The 18,720-nt window shown below is 48.0% G+C and overlaps 1 protein-coding gene across 2 annotated transcripts in view; it reads left to right on the top strand.

The window, feature by feature from the left end:
• Positions 1–18,214, top strand: part of TGM5 (transglutaminase 5) — a 35,298-nt gene extending 17,084 nt beyond the window's left edge. For both annotated transcript variants that reach the window (XM_038009902.2, XM_008016866.3), the window contains 7 exons: positions 9,744–9,882; positions 11,468–11,571; positions 11,678–11,917; positions 14,946–15,314; positions 15,867–16,027; positions 17,107–17,240; positions 17,455–18,214. In XM_038009902.2, the coding sequence (XP_037865830.1) occupies positions 9,744–9,882; positions 11,468–11,571; positions 11,678–11,917; positions 14,946–15,314; positions 15,867–16,027; positions 17,107–17,240; positions 17,455–17,608 (1,301 nt within the window). In that variant the 3' untranslated portion in view covers positions 17,609–18,214. The remainder of the gene's footprint in view (positions 1–9,743; positions 9,883–11,467; positions 11,572–11,677; positions 11,918–14,945; positions 15,315–15,866; positions 16,028–17,106; positions 17,241–17,454) is intronic.
• The last annotated feature ends 506 nt before the right edge of the window (positions 18,215–18,720 follow it).

The raw sequence follows: 18,720 nt of genomic DNA, 5'->3' as shown, positions 1-18,720 counted from the left end.
TAACCGGCTGAGTGACCTTGGTCAAGTCATTTACCTTGTGCCTCGGTTTCCTCAGATGTACGGTGGGGAAAGTAATGGTACCTGCCTCATAGGATTATTGAAAGGATTGAGTGACTTCATACTGGAGAGTGCTTAGAATAGTGCCTGGCTATAGTGAGTGCTCAGGAAGCATCCGTTAGGGTCATCTTGTCTGATCACCTAAACGACCTTATGGGATGGGACCTACCATCTCCATTTTTCAGAAGAGGAGATTGAGTGGTGGAGTCAGTCTCATACCTGAGTCTGGCTGGCTCTTCAGGCCATGTGCTAACCATCAGGCCTTACCACCTCATGAGCATTGCTAGCAGCTGCCATTAATCCAGCACTAAGTCCCTCAGGAACACACTGGGCACTTTCACTTTTACCGATCCTGACCTCCACCTGCAAAGTCGATATCATTATAGCCGTTTCACAGATGAGGAAGCAGGCTTAAGGTGACCTGGGGACTCTGGTCTGACTCAGATGTGCACCTCCCCTCTACGGCCCTGCCTCCCCGGGTGGCCTTTCTATGTGTTGACACATTGACTTCAACTTCCCATAGAAAAACCACAAAAGGAGGCTTTGTATGCATCAAAGATGAGGTTATAATTTTGGGGGATGTGCTGTGTCCTTGGCATCCATTTAGTTGCCTGTTACTTGAGAATTTTAGAGAACTCCCTGGCCTACCCTTCCTGTGCCCAGGGCCAGGCACCCTAGAGCTCTAGGCTCTCAGGCTCTTCCTGTTCTGGCCGTTCACTCTCTGACAAGGTTGGAACCCTCAGCCCTTGGCTGAGGTCTGGGAAGTAGCCTGGATGCCTTGCACGATAGCAAGAGAACAGAGGGAACAGTCATGTTCTGTTGCCTGAAAACTCCCCAAAAGCCAGGTGTGAAAAAGCCACCTAGTATATAATTTCGTACATATGAAATGTCCAGAGCAGGCAAATTCATAGAGATAGAAAGTAGAGTGTGGTTGCTTAGGGCTGGGAGGAGGGGATAGTTGGGAGTGACTGCTAATGTAATGAGGTTTCCTTCTGAGGTGGAAATGTTTTGGAGTTAGACAGTAGAGATTGTTGCACAACCTGTGACTATATTAAAAACCACTGAACTGTACACTTTACAAGGGTCAATTTTACGGCATGCAAATTATATCTCAAGAAAGTTGTTTGAGAAGAAGCCAGGCATCCTGGGAATATGCCTGGTCTATTCTCGCCCATAACTGCGTGGGGTTGGAAGTGGGGTAGGGTAGAGCAATGACTTGGGCTGAGGGTTGGGAGGTACTAATGTGTGACTCTAAGTGGATGTACAGCACCATCCCTCTTCTGTAAAATAGGGTCCAAGGTCCCAGGGGCTGTAAGGGGAAGGGGAGGTGGGAAAGGGTGTGGGAGATGGGAGGCTGCCTGGTTGGGACTGCGACTGGGACCTCCTCTTAAACTAAAGCAACCCAATTTGCATGTCTTTGATACATCAAATCCTCACTTATGATGGGCTTGCATATGAGGCCCTCTGCTTAATGCTCTTTTGAAAACCCCTGAGCTAGATATTATCTAAGATTTTTCTAACTCAATTATGTAGGGGCTTTTATAAAGTATCTCATCTTCATTTCAACACAGTAACTCTTGTTCTTATTGTTTTTACCCTTACGTCTTAAAGAAGGAGCCGCAGCCAAGGCCCTGGTGCATTATTTTACCGCAGCCTTTTCTTAGATCCCAGTTCAATCTCTTTTGTGCAATGTCCTGGACTAAACACAAACCTGCCTTATTTTCCATTGATTTCCATTGACATAAGATAGCATGGAATGTTCCCTCGTAAGGTTGTTGACTAATACATGGAGAGCAGATAAAAAGATGTCTGGCACATAGTTTTATCTAAATGTTAGCTATTATAATTAGTCTGGTGCTGTTTTAATCTCTGCCTCTTGGGCTCCAGGGGTTTGGCTGGGTCTTATTCAAAAGGTGTTTCAGCCTGGTATGGTGGCTCACGCCTGTAATCCCAGCCCTTTGGGAGGCCGAGGTGGGCAGATTACGAGGTCAGGAGATCGAGACCATCCTGGCTAACACAGTGAAACCCTGTCTCTACTAAAAATACAAAAATTAGCCAGGCGTGGTGGCAGGCGCCTGTAGTCCCAGTTACTCGGGAGGCTGAGGCAGGAGAATGGCGTGAACCTGGGAAGCGGAGCTTGCAGTGAGCCAAGATCACACCACTGTACTCTAGCCTGGGCAACAGAGCCAGACTCTGTCTCAAAAATAAAAATAAAAATAAAAATAAATAAATAAGTTGTTTCTAGCTATCCCTGAAACTTCAGTTCCCCTCTCTCCCACTTTTTTCCCCTTTTATTTCCTTTCTTCCTTGGAACGTTTAGAGTTAAGTTAACTATATTCCTCATTTCATGGCACTTACCATAATTGGTCTGCTCAGGCCCCTCTTTGTAAAAGGCCCTTCTTATTAAAATCAATTAATTAATTTCCCCCTTTTATCTCATAGCTCACTTCTATTCGCCTCTCTGCATGATAGGGAAACATTTTAATGTGTTTAATATGTAGCACTGTAGTTGGATGTGTTTTCACAAAAAAATCATATTATTATCTTTGTGCAGTGTTTTATTCAGTATGGTGTTGGTTTCATGTATTGTATTTATCTTTATATACATATGTATATAGTTTTATTTTTATTTATTTTTTAAGGCCAGTGTGTATTTTTTATCCTTAGAAGTTCCACTGAGTCTTTTTTTTACCTCCCATTTCTCTTCTCATTATGTTCTTGTTTTTCTGTAACTCCTCTCGAGCACTTTGAGCATATTTATAATATATAAAATAGCTCTTTGAGGTCCTTGTCTCCTTTTTTTGAGATCAGCTTTTTAAAAAATAATTTCAACTTTAATTTTAGATTCAGGGGGTACCTGTGCAGGTTTTGTTGTGTGGGTATATTACATGATGCTGAGGTTTAGAGTATGAATGATTCATCACTTTGTGCTAATTTCATTATCTCTGGCATTTCTGAATCTGGTTCTATTGATTAATTTTTTTTACAGGCTATATGGGTCATATTTTCCTGTTTCTTTGCATTCTTACCCATTTTTTATTGTGTTATGCTGTTAAGAACTGAATTTTGTTTTATTCCTTTAAAGGACTTTGTGTGGTACAGCAATAATAAATTCCTTGCAGATTAATTTGAGCTTTTGAAGGTTTTTTTGTTTTTTGTTTTTTGTTTTTGAGACAGAGTATCTCTGTCGCCCAGGCTGGAGTGCAGTGGCGCAATCTCGGCTCACTGCAAACTCCGACTCCCGGGTTCAGGCTATTCTCCTGCCTCAGCCTCCTGAGTAGCTGGGACTACAGATGCCCATCACCATGCCTAGCTAATTTTTGTACTTTTAGTTGAGGCAGGGTTTCGCCATGTTGACCAGGCTGGTCTCGAACTCCTTGAGGTTTGCTTTTAAGCTTTGTCTTGATGGCTCCAGAGCGGTCTTTACCCTAGGCTTAATGTAGCCCCACTACTAAGTCATGCCTCTTCTGAAGACTCTTATCAAATGCCCAATGTATTACGAGGCCTCTCCACTCTATTGCTTTATCTGGCCTCCTGGAATTTCATCCCCATGCTTACACAGATCACCACTCAGCCAAAGACTTGAAAGACCCCTCTGCAGATCTCTGGAATACTCTCTCTGTTCAGCTCTCTCCCCTGCATACACTCCACCCTGCAAATTTCAGCCCTCTAGGCTTCCCTCAATTGTGATCTCATCTCGTTAACTCGATAAGACTGCTGAGTTCTTTTTGGGCTTCCCGTGCCTGTGTGGTGGCCTGGACGCTGCTCTGGGAAGTCCCTCAATTGTGATTTGTCTATTGTTGTTCTCATGATCATACTAGAAGTATGTATTTTGGGGAGGAAGACAACAAAAGTAGTGCTTCCTGTTCACATACTATCAGGGGTACCTGCCGTCAATATGACTTATCACTGTTGACGTTGACTTTGATGCCTGGCTGAGATGGTTCAGTTTTTGCCGGCGTGAAGTGGCGGGGGCGAGGCTACAGTTTGTGTCTGTACAGTCAGTTTGTCCAAACCAGGATCTAATGAGGAACCAAACATCGCACCTGGTTGCAATGTCCTCTGTGTCTCCTTTAATATCAAAGAGATCCTTTAATTCAATATGTCACTTGGTTGAAGACACTGAGGCAGTTGTCCTGCACAACTCTACCTTTCAGACTTACCTGAGGGCTTCATTGTGTTGTTGGTCTTCTTATGCCTCTGTTCTTTGTATTTTGCAACTGGAAGTTAGATATAAAATATTCATATTAAACATTTGAACTAGAGGCCTTTTAAAGCAGTCTTCTGATTGTCCATCCCCGCATAAGCAGCTGACATTTTTGTCTTTTCTCTACTGGTCCAGGAGACTGACTTATGTGAGGATGGAGGGAGTGATTGTACTGCTCACTGTGAAGGGGACTTTTTTGCCATTTAAGACCCTCCCCCCACCACACACACCCAGATAACCCTTACAAATCTGCCACAGAGTCACAGAGTAGGTCTCACAGCTCCATGGTAACTGCCCACTGCCACCTTCTGCGCTGCCATTTTCAGCTAATACATGACCCAGGTCCTACATGCTGTGCTTTGCTCCTTCAAGGTTGATATCCTTGTTTCCACATCCTATTTCTCTGTAAACAGTGCTCATTTGTACTTCTTGAGTAACAGGTTATTGCACTTTGATGACTAGGGTTCAGTTCTTACTTGCCCCCACCCCCTTATCAAAAAATAATTTTGGTAGGGCCTTGTCTTAGTGCAGGCTAGAAGAACGGAGATTATCGTGGAAAACAGATGGTATACCTTTGCGTACTTAAGGTACTGTTAAGGAAACAAATAAGATTTCATTTCCTTCCCATTACAGGTGAGAGAGAGAACAGTTCAAACATGATCTAGTGATGGCATATCTGAAAGACCAAAGCAATATGATCATCTTGGTTATAAGGGATGATTAAAGGCATGGGATAAAGAGCAGAAAGTGATATATTTATCATTTGGAAGCTTAATGCATTCAGGGAGAAACTAAAAGGTGATAAAAGTCATCACATTTACACTCAATTACTTGGACTCTATGAGGTGAAGTTTTGGCCACATTTCTCAATAAATACCATGGGATTGTGGCAGTAAAGCTAACTGAATGCATTTCAATAAATTGAACTCTAACTTTCCACTGAATTTTTCTTGTAAAATTAGGGCCACATTTCCACATGGGGGCAAAAAGAACTTTACAGCCAGTCCTGAAACATAGTAGATATTTTATTTTATTTTAGACAGGATCTCACTCTGTCACCCGGGCTGGAGCACCCAGGCTGCAGTGCAGTGGCGCCATTGTGGCTCACTGCAGCCTCAACTTCCTGAGCTCAAGCAATCCTCCTGCCTCAGCCTCCTGAGTAGCTGGGACCACAGCGCCATCATACCCAGCTATTTTTTTATTTTTATAGAGGTGAGGTCTCACTACGTTGCCCAGGCTGGTCTCGAACTCCTGAGCTCAAGCAATCCTCCCTCTTTGGCCTCTCCAGGTGCTGGGATTACCAGCCTGAGCCACTGGGCCTGGCCCCATCCTCATCATTTTAATACACCATTAGGACATGGTCCACTACCTGTCAAGTGAAGTTGTCTTCCCCGAAGGCAGGAATGTCTTTCATTTTTGTATCCTCTTCATCTAATTGACTACCTGGTCTCATCACTTATCACTGAATGACTACTAAACGGCTGAATGAAGAAATGTAATTGCTGAGGCTGAGAATGCAGAGTGATATACCTTGATAACTCTGTGGCCCCTTCCCAACTCTGAGATCTCATTCACCTTTGCCCACTTGTCACTGCATCAGTGCATGTGCATGTAGTGTATGCATGTCCATAAGCACAGATTCCCCACATGGGTTTCTCTTTTACGAGGGACTCAGGGACTCAGAGCCCTCAAAATCATCAGTGACAGGTCACCTAAATCTCACATCAAGCTGTGAGTCATCAGGACTGAGAGTCCGCAGGGACAGGTTAAAGGTGCCTTACTTTAACAAGAATATAATGAGCACCTACCCTGTGCCCAGCCTTGTACTAGGAATGTAGAAATGCAAGAAAAGTCTTATATGAGCTCAACTCTAGGGGGATGTGTAATTTGGCAGACAAGATAAGACAGACACATTAAACTACAGACAGCCAAATCCAGTGCTGAAATGTGTGACACAGGCGATCAGGGTTATGTGAGGGCACAAGAAGGGATGAGTGTGGTGTGGAGTCATTGATGAAAACTTCACAGAGGAAGGTGCATTGAGACTGAGGTGTGGCTGGGATGTCCAGTGGAGGTGCAGTGTTGTGGCCTGCAGTTAAAACCATGAGAGGCTTTGAGGTCAGAGAAACGTGGGTTTATGTCCTGCCCTGGCTTTTCTCTTTCTGCCATGTGACCTTACCTCTCTAAGCTCCAGGTGTCTCATCTTTAAAGTTGGAATAATCATATGGGCATGTAGAGAACTAAGGGAGATAATCCCCGTGCCGTGCTTGGCACCACGTCTGGTACCTATGATGATGATGTCCTTGACTAGAAAGGCTGGAAGACAGTAAGTTCAGTGAGGGATGTGTTCAGTGACAGCAAGGTCTCCAGACAGGCTCAAGATTCAAATTCAAGAGTCCTGGGCACACAAGTGGGAGAGAAAGCCATAGTCGGGATGAGTTCTTTGTAGGAGGACAGAACCAGAAGGACAGAGGGAGCAAGGCCTCTGGAAACATGTGTGTGCACGGCTTCTGCTGCACAGATCTGAGTGCCTTGAAGCTAATGCCTTCGCTTCACCCCCTATGTAAGAAACCATTCTTGCCCCTCTGTAACTTCATTCTGTTCTACTGTGACAATCTGCTCCCCATCCAAGTCCTCTCACAAGCCATGCCATGATGAGCAAAGGGTGAGACTGGATCAGTGCAAATCCATCACCACTCAAAGCTTATGCTCTACGGACAGTTGAGCTTGGTACCCAAAGCATCACACGGCCATTAGGATAGTGGTGTGTTGAACTCAGAAATCACCAGAACAGGCAAAAGATTCACAAGACACCATTCATCCATCCATCCATCCATCCATCCATCCATCCAGCAAAGATGCAGCAAGATGCAAAATGGGCCTTGCCCTGTATTATTAATAGCTGAGTAATGAGAAAGATGAATAACACACAATCCCTGCCCTCAGGAAGACAGACTTGTAAACAGTTCATCACAAGCCTCGTACTCTGGTCTCATAGAGAACTTCAAAGTGCTTCAGGATGAGTTACGTGTGTTAGGGTGGGACAGTGCCCATCAAGTCATGTTTAGCAGGAGTTGACACCACTACTGACCCTTCAGGTGGCCACTCATGAACTCGTCCATCCGGGTGAAGGGCAGGGGGAGGCTTGCTCCCTGCTCTGCCTCCCTGCCCTCCTCCTTGGCACATTTTCTTGTTACTGTGAGCGTCATCCACCCTCCTGACTGTACTTTTAGCATAAATGTGCCCCAGCAATGCTGCTCTCTCATCTCACTGCTGTCTCAGGGTCCTTCAGTGACAGCTTTTCAACCTGCAGCCTCACCTCTGCAGCCGTCCTGTGTCACCTCCACCTACAACCCACTTAGTCAGCTCTACCCACTGCCTGCCCTAGTTCTTCAGCCCTGTTCAGACCTGCCACGCGAGCTCAAGGCTCCCTTTGGGCTTCTCCCCTCCCTTTTCTGGTCCCATCCAGAGGTCTGTCCCCACCCTGGCCTGGAGAGGCTCTGTGTCAAAGTGCAAAATAAGAAGAGGGTGAGCTAAAATCTGTATGCAATTAAATGTTTAAACTAAAAATTATAAGTTTTTATGAAATGACAGTAGTGTGTGTGAAGAACCCTTAGGAATAACCATATTTTTGACTCGGTCATTTTACCCCTTAGACTATGTCCCAGAGGAAGGGAGATATTGATCTACAAAGGTATTTATCACAGTATTTACAACAGGGGGAAAACTGAAAACCAACTAAATGTTTCAGAATAATCACCACTAAAATCTTGCTTTGGGCAAATATTTGATAATATAGGAAAATGCTTGGGATATAAAATTAGGTGGAAACACTAAGATGCTGAACTGTATGCATACTACTGAGAGCTGGACTCGGTATTGACTGCAAGCTTAGCAGTGAAACCAGGATGTTAGTGGTAGCTCTGCCTCTTCTTAGCTGTGTGACCTTGGTCAAGGTAGCAAGCTTTCTTAGCCTCTGATTCTGTCTTCAAAATGGAGATAATAATAGTAGCCGTCATATAGCGTTGTCTTGAGGATAATGTGTGTGAAGCATTTAGCACTATGCCCAGCTGGTAGATACTATTATTGTCATTATTAAATTGAGTGGGCTGTCATTGCTGGACATGAAGGGACAGGGATCCCCACAGCATTTCATGGTGGGATTTTCCTGTACTTAAAAGAGCACAGAGGGCCGGGCGCGGTGGCTCATGCCTGTAATCCCAGCACTTTGGGAGGCCGAGACGGGCGGATCACGAGGTCAGGAGATCGAGACCATCCTGGCGAACACGGTGAAACCCTGTCTCTACTGAAAATGCAAAAAATTAGCCAGGCGTGGCGGCAGGCGCCTGTAGTCCCAGCTACTTGGGAGGCTGAGGCAGGAGAATGGCGTGAACCTGGGAGGCAGAGCTTGCAGTGAGCCGAGATCCAGCCACCGCCTTCCAGCCTGGGCGACAGAGCGAGACTCCGTCTCAAAAAAAAAAAAAAAAAAAAAAAAAAGAGCACAGAGGCCAGACGCAATGGCTCACGCCTGTAATCCCAGCACTTTGAGAGGCCGAGGCAGGCAGATAACTTGAAGTCAGGAGTTCGAGACCAGCCTGGCCAACGTGGTGAAACCCCATCTCTACTAAAAATCAAAAAAAAAAAAAAAAAAAAAATAGCCGGGTGTGGTGGTGTGCGCCTGTAATCCCAGCTACTCAGGGAGCCGAGGCAGGAGAATCACTTGAACCCGGGAGGCGGAGGTTGCAGTGAGCCGAGATTCCCTGGGGAACTAGGGCTGGAGTGTGATTTTTTGACTGAAAAAAAAAAAAGCACAGAATGGAAATACGGCAGAGGATAAAGAAAGGGAGTTGGCTGGCAAACAGAATGCATGGCCCCCAGGAATAAAGACAGCACTCGGCCTTCTTTCAATAATGTCTCTACGAGGTGAAACTCTCACTCTTCTAAGCTCTTGTTACATGGTTTTCTTTCCTTGTTGGCTTGATCTGTGATGCTTTCCTAGAGAGGCTTCCAAGATCATACACCCAGGAAAAATCATACAGAATGTTTTGCTTGAGAATCTGATGGTCTCGAGCAATCATCCAAATCACAGAAAGGAATAGAATTCCAGTTGTGGCTTGAAGATGGCGATTTAGGGCCAGAAGAGAAGTGCAGTTGAGTCGGGCCTCTGAGTTTTGCCAAAGGAAAGGCATGCCTGTCCCACCCTCCTGGCGGAAGCAGAGCTCACAGCTTGCTAGATTCATTGGCTCAGGCAGTGCCTATCTGAGCAGTCAGCATCCCGACCTTTGCATAGAATCTCTCCCATGAGCTCCAGAAGTGGGGAGGGAAGTTGGAAATATCACTATTCCAGTGTTCCAAACAGCTCCAGCACGGTCCTGCAGATGACGGACGGAAGATTTCTCCAGGTCCAGGCCCCGAAGTCCAGGAATACACAGGTCTGGAATACACAGCTCACAGGTGACTTTTTTCTGCCCTTTTGCAGTGATGAGGTGCCTGGGGATCCCCACCCGTGTGATCACCAACTTCGACTCTGGCCACGACACAGATGGAAACCTGATCATAGACGAGTATTATGACAACACGGGCCGGATTTTGGGGAATAAGAAGAAGGATACTATCTGGTGAGAAACAATCTCTCAACCTATTTCTAGGGCCACACATCAGAGCCAAGCCCCATGGCAGGAGGAAGGGCAGGACGATGTCTGTGAGTCTGCTCCCTCCCCTTCACCTCCTCCACCCCGCCCCCCGCAACGCCAAGGCTGCCCCCACACCTCTTGCCAATCTTCAGCTGGGAGACAGCTGAACAAAGCCCATTTGGGGTTTAGAAGTCTCACATCATAAGAACGTTCTGCCCCGGGTTGAGGTTTTCATCTTTGTCACCTCCTTCGCAGAACCTCCTGGTTCTGTGGGGCCTGGAGAAAATTTCCCCACTGCCCTCTGAAGGTTTGTTAAAAAAAAAAAAAAAAAAATCAACTCACAAAATCAGATCAATAAGAGAAAAGGCATACGCATTTATTAACGTATACACAGGAGCCTTCAGAATGAAGACCCAAAGGTACCGTGGAAATTGTCCATTTTTATGCTTAGTCTAACACAGTATGGATAGCCACGTAGAAATATGCTTGGACAAATGGTATGATCTAATGCTAATAGACTGAGCGGGGAAACCCGCCCTGTCTGTCTACATTCTGCTTGGCCTCTCTGAGCATGAGTTCCTTCCTTCCCAACATGGGGCAGAACCCTCTCTAGAATGAGGGTCTTTTGACCTACAGTCAAACAAGGTAGGTCAGATAAAATTTTTATGGCCAATTTTATACACAAAGGCAGAGGGGAAGCCAGGGTACTATTTTTAGGTTTTAAGACTGCCTTTGGGGAAAAGGGGTTCTGGTTTCCATGACCTTCCCACCTTGGGGAAGAGAGATTTTAATTTCTATGGTTAGCCATGGGGGTAAATGAGGCTGAGAGACAGGAAGACAGGAAAAGGCCCAAAAAACACTTCTGCTTCTGAGACCTTCATTTTGGAGTATTGTTTCCTGAGTGCCAACAGTTCTGACCACAGGACGGCCTTACCTCCGAATACAAAGATGGCGACTGCCTCTGTGAGTCAGCAACACACACAAAGGGGCCACGAAGACTGTTTCATGAGACAGTGAAGGATTTTTAACTTCAGTGGACTCTGGAAGCCTTCACTTTCTGTTCACAAGCTGAGTCCGCAGAGGGAAACTCTTTTCTGGGAGGCAAACAAAGGTCCACGAGAGGAAGACCTGTCACTAATTAATCATTTTTTTGAGCCAGGATCTGGCTTTGCTGCCCAGGCTGGAGCGCAGTGGTCTGATCGAGGTCAACGCGGCCTTGATCTCCCAGGCTCTACTGATCCTCCACCGCAGCCTCCCAAGTAGCTGGGACTATAGGCACGCGCCATGATGCCTAGTTAATTTTTTTTTTTTTTTTTTTAATGAGACAAGGTCTTCCTTTATTGCCCAGGTTAATCTTGAACTCCTGAGCTCGAGCAATCCTGTCACTTCAGACTCCCAAAGTACTAAGATTACCGGCATGAGCCATTGTGCCTGGCTATCCACAGAGGTTTCAAGCCCTGTGTGTGCTAAGTCTCTCTTTCTATCCAACAGTTCATTTGCTCGTCCATCCCTTGCCTTGTTCTAGAAAGACCAAGCAGTACAACGTCTCCCTTGGCTCTGTTTGACACAGGAACTTCCATGTCTGGAATGAGTGCTGGATGGCCCGGAAGGATCTGCCCCCTGGATATGGAGGCTGGCAGGTGCTGGACGCCACACCTCAGGAGATGAGCAACGGTGAGGCTCTCCAGAAGAAAGGCAGGACCCGCTCCCATGGAAAGTGCCCCAACCCTGCCCAGCCCTGCAACAAACGGCCCACCGAGGCTCCCCTGTTCTCCTTCAGGCGTCTACTGCTGCGGCCCTGCCTCTGTCAGAGCCATCAAAGAAGGAGAAGTGGACCTGAACTACGACACGCCCTTTGTGTTTTCGATGGTGAATGCTGACTGCATGTCCTGGCTCGTCCAGGGAGGGAAGGAGCAGAAACTTCACCAGGACACGAGTTCTGTTGGCAATTTTATCAGCACAAAGAGCATCCAGAGTGATGAGCGGGATGACATCACAGAGAACTACAAGTACGAAGAAGGTAAGTAAGTAAGCCAGCCCTACTCACAGCCCCAGCCCTGCAGGAACCTTCCTCTACCCCGGGGAGCCAGAGAGCATCTGAGAGGCAGGACCCAGCCCCACTGTCGCCTCAGCCATTCAGTTTTGAGGCCCTAGTTGGGGTGGCCCCAAGGCCTCACTTCTTCGTCACACACCCCCGCCCCACATCCTGCAAGCCAGTGAGCTCCCGCCACCAGGCGCTCACATGGACTGTGGAGTCCAAACAGAATATGAATCCTTCACCCCTGCTTCCTGCCCCAAAATCAGCCTCCCACTGAAGACGGCAGGGAATTTAGTAAACACTATGCCATTCATTTATTTTATTTAGGGTATTGTTTAATTCATTGTGTTTCATTGAGTCTTTGGAGGACAGGCTGAGGCGAGCCCAGATGTTCACTCCCACCCTCCTCCCCGCGGGGCTGGCAGGACCAGAGGCTGACTCTGAGGTGACCGCCCTGGCAGCAGGGCCACCGGGAGGCTATGTTAATCCGGTATAGATGAATGCCTGGAAACTGAGAAACGCCAGCCACTGGGTTCAACTACCAGGGAACCAGGCAAAAATATCCAGTCCCTGAGGGCCAGAGGCAGGGTGAGGGCCAGAGGCGGGGTGAGGGCCAGAGCTGGGATCTGGCTGGGGAGGATCTGAGCAGGTGCAAGGCAGGAGTGGGTAGAGGGCAGCAGGGAGGGCTGAACAGTTGCTGGGAGTACTGGTGAGTGGGTGTCTGTGGTTCGTCTACATGGGCCTCGGGGACAGACACAGGGAGGCTCCAGAATTCCCCACCTGGAAAGGGGATTCGCAGTAGGGGGCGAGTGTTGAACACAGCCCAGCAGTGCCATCACCACCCTCTCCCTGCGGCCTCTGGCCTCATCTCGGCTGAGTTGCCCCAGAAATGGATCCTGAGGCAAGCATTCAAATACAAGTGGTTTATTTTTGAGGCTATCCTGGAAATGCTGGTAGCAGAGTGAGGGAGACAGGGAAGGGGAGGAAGTGGATGTAAGAGTATATTTTCAAGCCTGTTAGCACAGTGACAGCTGGCTGGGAGCTCTGGGAGTGGGGTCGCCAGGAAAAATACAGGACAAATAATGCTTTAGTGTAAATATGTCCCAGGCCAGGAGCTGTAGCTCACACCTGCAATCCCAACACTTTGGGAGGCTGAGATGGGAGGATCGCTTTAGCCTTGGAATTTGAGGCTGTAGTGAGCTATGATGGCAACACTGCACTCCAGTCTAGGCAATAGAGTGAGACTCCATTTCTAAAAAAAAAAAAAAAAAAAAGTCCCAAATTCTTTGTTGTTTGTTTCAAATTACATTGCCTTGTATTTTTGTTTGCTAAATCTGGCAACCCTATCACTGATTCGGTGTGAAGTGCTGAACAACACCGCAGATTTATCGCACCAGAGAGGCACAGGGTCTAGGGTATTTATCCGTCAGTTCCTGTCGGTCATGAGTTGAGGGCTGTTCCTAGGGGATGTAAATTCTCTCGCACTTCTGGCCCACCCCATGCATGAGCTGAGTCTGCTCTGGTAGCAGAGAAAGACTCAGACAGAGTTGCAGGGGCTGCAATTTGAGAAGCAGGGCCTGTGGGCACTGCAATGGCAAGTGCCAAGGGGATATGGGCGGGGCTGTGACCGCATTTGCTACAGAGGCCCACAGGGTCCCCTGTGGACTCAGGGGGATTGGAGCCATACCCTGGTGGGCCTGAGTGTCCTGCTCAGGTGCTCCTCGGGCCAGCAGTATTCAGTTTCCTCCCACCCAGCCTGGCAGGGTCTGGGGTCGCACAGACGGCAGATGCGCTAAATCAGATTCCCATCTCTCTGGGCCCACACTTTTTAAATTTTATTTTATTTTATTTTATTTTTGAGACAGAGTCTCGCTTTGTCACCCAGACTGGAAGGACAGTGGCGCGATCTTGGCTCACTGCAATCTCCGCTTCCTGGGTTCAAGCAATTCTCCTGTCTCAGCCTCCCGAGTAGCTGGGATTATAGGTGCCTGCCACCACGCCTGGCTAATTTTTTTTTTTTTTTTTTTTTTTTTTTTTTAGTAGAAACAGGGTTTCACCATGTTGGTCAGGCTGGTCACGAACTCTGGACCTCAAGTGGTCAACCCTCCTTGGCCTCCCAAAGTGGTGGGATTACAGGTGTGAGCCACTGCACTCAGCCTTTGGGCCCATTCTTACTGAAGCAAATGTCTCCAGATTCTCTTTTGTCTGGAACTGGGCTTAGAATGACCCACAGAGCAAGGGGATAAAAGTGGCCTCTGCCTCAGGATGTTGTGGCAAATGCATTGAAGGGGTAGAACTGGTCCCTGGGGAGAGTAAGTACTCAACAAAGGCAGCTTCTGGAATTATAAGGGAGGCGTGGGCAAGTATTCCTGCACATGCGGCCCACAGGGACCCCTGGGATAGAGCGGGGAAGCTGAGGCCACTCTGGGAACTCCACACACCTAGACCTCCTTTCATACGTATTTACTTATTTACTGTGCTGCTCCTTTCTCTCAGTGTCCAGGAATTAGTCTATCCCTGAACAATAATCTGGCTCTGGAACACGAAATCACACCATGCCCTGCTGTCTTTAAGAGGTTTATTTCTCTGCATTTGTGGGCCTTTGTCTTTCCCTTGAGGACATCAGGATAGAGTTGAGCGGTCACAAGAACAGGTTTTAGAGTTGGGCAGGTTTGGTTCCCGCCTGGGCTCTGCTCCTTACTAGTTGTGTGACTCAGGCAGGTGACATGACTTCTGTTAGCCTCCTTTTCTTTATCTGTGTATGGAAGAATAATAAGAAGAAAAATGGGTAATGGTAATACACCTTGCTTGTGGTTGATACGGGAGGATGGGTGTGAAGTGGCCTGCAGAGCCTGCCTGGGAAAGCACATGAGGAGTGGAGGGAGTGCTTGTTACTGGGAGTGAAGGCTTGAAGTTGGTGGTGGAGACACTGGGTGGGGGATGGTGCTCAGCCTCGGTGTACCCTGGTCAGCCTGGCTCACAGCTGGTGCTGCGCTCTCCCCACCTTCAGGTTCCCTCCAGGAGAGGCAGGTATTTCTGAAGGCTTTGCAGAAGCTGAAGGCTGGAAGGTTCCATAGCTCCCGAAGAGGAGCAGAGTTGCAACCTTCCAGGCCCACCCCACTGAGCCGGGACAGCCCTCGGAGCCTGCATACACCTTCCCTTCGACCCAGTGATGTGGTCCAAGTCTCCCTGAAATTCAAGCTGCTCGACCCGCCCAACATGGGCCAGGATATATGCTTTGTCCTGCTGGCCCTCAACGTGTCCTCCCAGTTCAAGGACCTCAAAGTGAACCTGAGTGCCCAGTCTCTGCTGCACGATGGCAGCCCCCTGTCCCCATTCTGGCAGGACACAGCGTTCATCACACTCTCTCCTAAAGAAGGTACGCATGTGCACAGTTTGTGTACAGAGTCGGTTTTGGCAATGTCGGTGCGGTCAAGCCAGCCAACAGGGTTCTGGGGCAGACCCCTGAGACACTGTGATTCCTACTGTCCCCTCTGGCATGATCCCCCTCCTTCCCTCTTCTCCTTCCTCCTGCCTTCCTTCTTTCCTTCCTTCCTTCCTTCCTTCCTTCCTTCCTTCCTTCCTTCCTTCCTTCCTTCCTTCTTTCCTAGTATCTCCTCTCTGCCTCCTTTCTCTTCCTCCTCCTTTCCCACCCCAACAAAAGTAGCTGGTTTTGCAGGAAAAACCTGAGATTTTGAGTCTCTGAGACCTTGGTTGGAGCCTTAGCTCTCCCATTTCCTAGCAGAATGGCCTTGGGCAGCCATTTTGGCTCTTTCCAGCGCATTTCCTCATCTGAAAAGCTGCCACCTGCTTCCCCGGGACTTGGTACTTGTTGACTCTCTCTTCCCTGTGGAAGAGAGACCCCAGGTCCAACCCAGGTCTGGCTGATTTTCTCAGCTACTCTCACCCCATCCTTGTGTTCTTTCTCTAGCAAAGACCTACCCCTGCAAAATCTCCTATTCCCAGTACAGCCAGTACCTGTCAACAGACAAGCTGATCCGCATCAGTGCCTTGGGTGAAGAGAAAAGCAGTCCCGAGAAAATCCTGGTGAACAAGATCATCACCTTATCTTATCCGAGCATCACGATTAATGTAGGCAGGAGTCCTGCAAATGGCTTGTGGGGCCCCTTGGATCTGGTGGGGAGGGGGTGAAGCCCTGTGAGAGGGCAGCCTGGGCCTGCTTAGGAGAGCATCCTCTCCCTCCTTTGCCTCTTCTGGTGCCCCAGGAGGGAAAAGTTTGTCTGAGAGGTCTTCATCCTCTTGTACCACCCACTAGAGGCCCTATGGATGGGTCCTTGAACAGGCGCCATGGACAACAGAAGAGATCCCTCTTGTGCCACTCCTGCTGTTTGCCTTCCCCATGGTTCAACATAAGGAAAATGAGCACAGATGGGAGGGTCTCTGGTTGGGGGATAGCCCTGTTTGAAAGTCAGTTCAGATTTGCCATTTTTTGGCTGTGCATCCTCAGACAAGGCCTTGGGCCTCTGCTTCTTGAACTGTCAGACAGGGGATTAGAGTAGGTGGCCTCTGAGGACCCCTCCTGCTCTGACATTATGTGATCTTCCAAGTGGGAAGATTTCAAGGGCTCCCTTCCTTCCCGTGCTGTCTCCCCAAGGCCAACCAGCCTCCTAGACCCTGTCAAGTAAGCCCATGGAGCCCCCTCTGGTGGGGAAACATGAAGGTTTGGCTAGAACTTGGGCTTTTATGGCATGTTAGCAAAGAAGCAATATGTTTTCAGAGAAGTGACAAGAGAAAGGGAAAGGACCTTGAATCTCAAGGGGTGGCGAATTTGGGGAAGGCAAATACATGGGAAACTCATGGCAGATAAAACTTAGTTAGGAAGTCTGTTGTGTAGATTCCTCTGGTGCCCTCTCCAGGCTCATAAAGGTCTGAAGTCATCTCTGGTGATCGGCCTTTGTCCTTCTTGGTAGAGAGGGGAGGGGGGACACCTTTGTAAATTTATGTCCTGCTTTTAGGCAAATAAGGGGCAACCAGAGAGCTTTTCTTATATCTGCTTCTTCTCAATTGTCTTCAGCTCAAAGTAATTCTTATGCCAAAGTGGCATATTCGGGGATGGCGTATCCTGCCACCTTACACAACAGTGCCCTTCGTAAATGTCTGGTGAGTTGAGGAATGAGAACTAATTCTCCTTCCCCTCCTGGTCCGTTTAGGTTCTAGGAGCAGCCGTTGTGAACCAGCCACTCTCCATACAGGTGATATTTTCAAACCCCCTCTCAGAGCAGGTTGAGGACTGTGTGCTGACCGTGGAAGGAAGTGGCCTCTTCAAGAAACAGCAGAAAGTCCTGTAAGTGCTGCAAGTGCTCAGCCTTCTCTTCTGTTTTCCCCTCCGTGAGATTAGCACTATCCTTCTCCCTGGACAAGGGCTCCTGGGCCAGACTCACGACACTGGGGAAGGGAAAGCGGAAGCACTCCCTCGCACTCAGGAAGCTGGGTGGAAAAGGGCTCTGGGGTTATCATCACGCCTGTGGTTTTCTGGCATGCTGCATTCTCTGTTGCAGCCTTGGAGTCCTCAAACCCCAACATCAAGCGAGCATCATTCTGGAGACCGTCCCCTTCAAGAGTGGCCAAAGGCAGATCCAAGCTAATATGAGAAGCAACAAGTTTAAGGACATCAAGGGTTACAGGAATGTTTATGTAGACTTTGCATTATAAATTCTGGAGCAACGCGCCGGACGTGTGCCTTTCAAGCTTCAGGAAAAGGAGCAAGTTCAAATGCGAGCTGCGCCATTCCCCACCACGACAGAGGCTTCACAGGGCTCCAGCGAGAGCAGCAGAGGGGATGACGTGTTCATTGTCTGTCTCCCCTGTCTCCACTAGAAATGTAAGCTCCATGAGGGCGGCGACTTTGCTTTATTTACCTTGTACCCCTATACTCAGAACCATTTCTGGCTATGCTAGGCACTCAATAAATATTTTTTGAATGAATGAATAGGGTACTCCAGCATCCAGAGAACAGGTAGGAAATGTCTATGGATGGATATTTCCCTGGACCATTTGCACAGCTCCCCTGGACTCTTTTTAGGGCCCAGGGATTCCACTGTGTCCCGTCCAGAGATTCCAGGGATTCCACAGTCTCCTATCCAGAAGCGTGATTTGGCACAGAGGTCAGAGGATACTGGTAGGACTTGGCCATGACTTACTGCCCCCTGCCCCAGATATCCAGGAAAGAAAAAGACAGGCTGAACAGCTCACTGGCGTTGTGTTGTTGCAATAGCTAATTCCCTAGTATGAATAAACTTCAGACCTTGCTCTCCTTTGCCCCATGTAATCATCACTTTCCTATCTGTTCCCTGGATGCTGGAGTCTCCTATTCATTCATTCAAAAAAGTATTTATTGAGTGCCTAGCATATGCCAGAACTGGTTCTGAGTGTAGGGGTACAAAGTAAACAAAGCAAAGTCCCTGCCCTCATGGAGCTTAAATTTCTAGTGGAGGCAGTGGAGATAAACAACGAACACGCCAACAAATAAGTGAGATACCCACAGGTGGTGTATCAGCCATGATCCAGCTAGAAAAACCAAAAACTCACAGGTATTTCTACATACCATCTTTGTGTCTTGGGGGTAAAAAAAAAAGCCTGGGAGACCTTTCACCCTTGGCCTTCCTTTGAATCCTTTCCCATATCACATCCAAGAGGTCCCTCAGTCCTAACAGTACCAGCCTATTCACTCAAAACTCACCGATGCACTGTGGTCCTGGATGGCCTTGGGTTGGCTGGGGAGATAAAGCCAGCTGAATAACACAATGAGGTAGACTTTGAGTGGG

This window comes from Chlorocebus sabaeus, chromosome 26 (assembly GCF_047675955.1).
Source record: "Chlorocebus sabaeus isolate Y175 chromosome 26, mChlSab1.0.hap1, whole genome shotgun sequence".
Taxonomy (NCBI): domain Eukaryota; kingdom Metazoa; phylum Chordata; class Mammalia; order Primates; family Cercopithecidae; genus Chlorocebus; species Chlorocebus sabaeus.
This window is presented reverse-complemented; position numbering and strand designations above follow the sequence as displayed.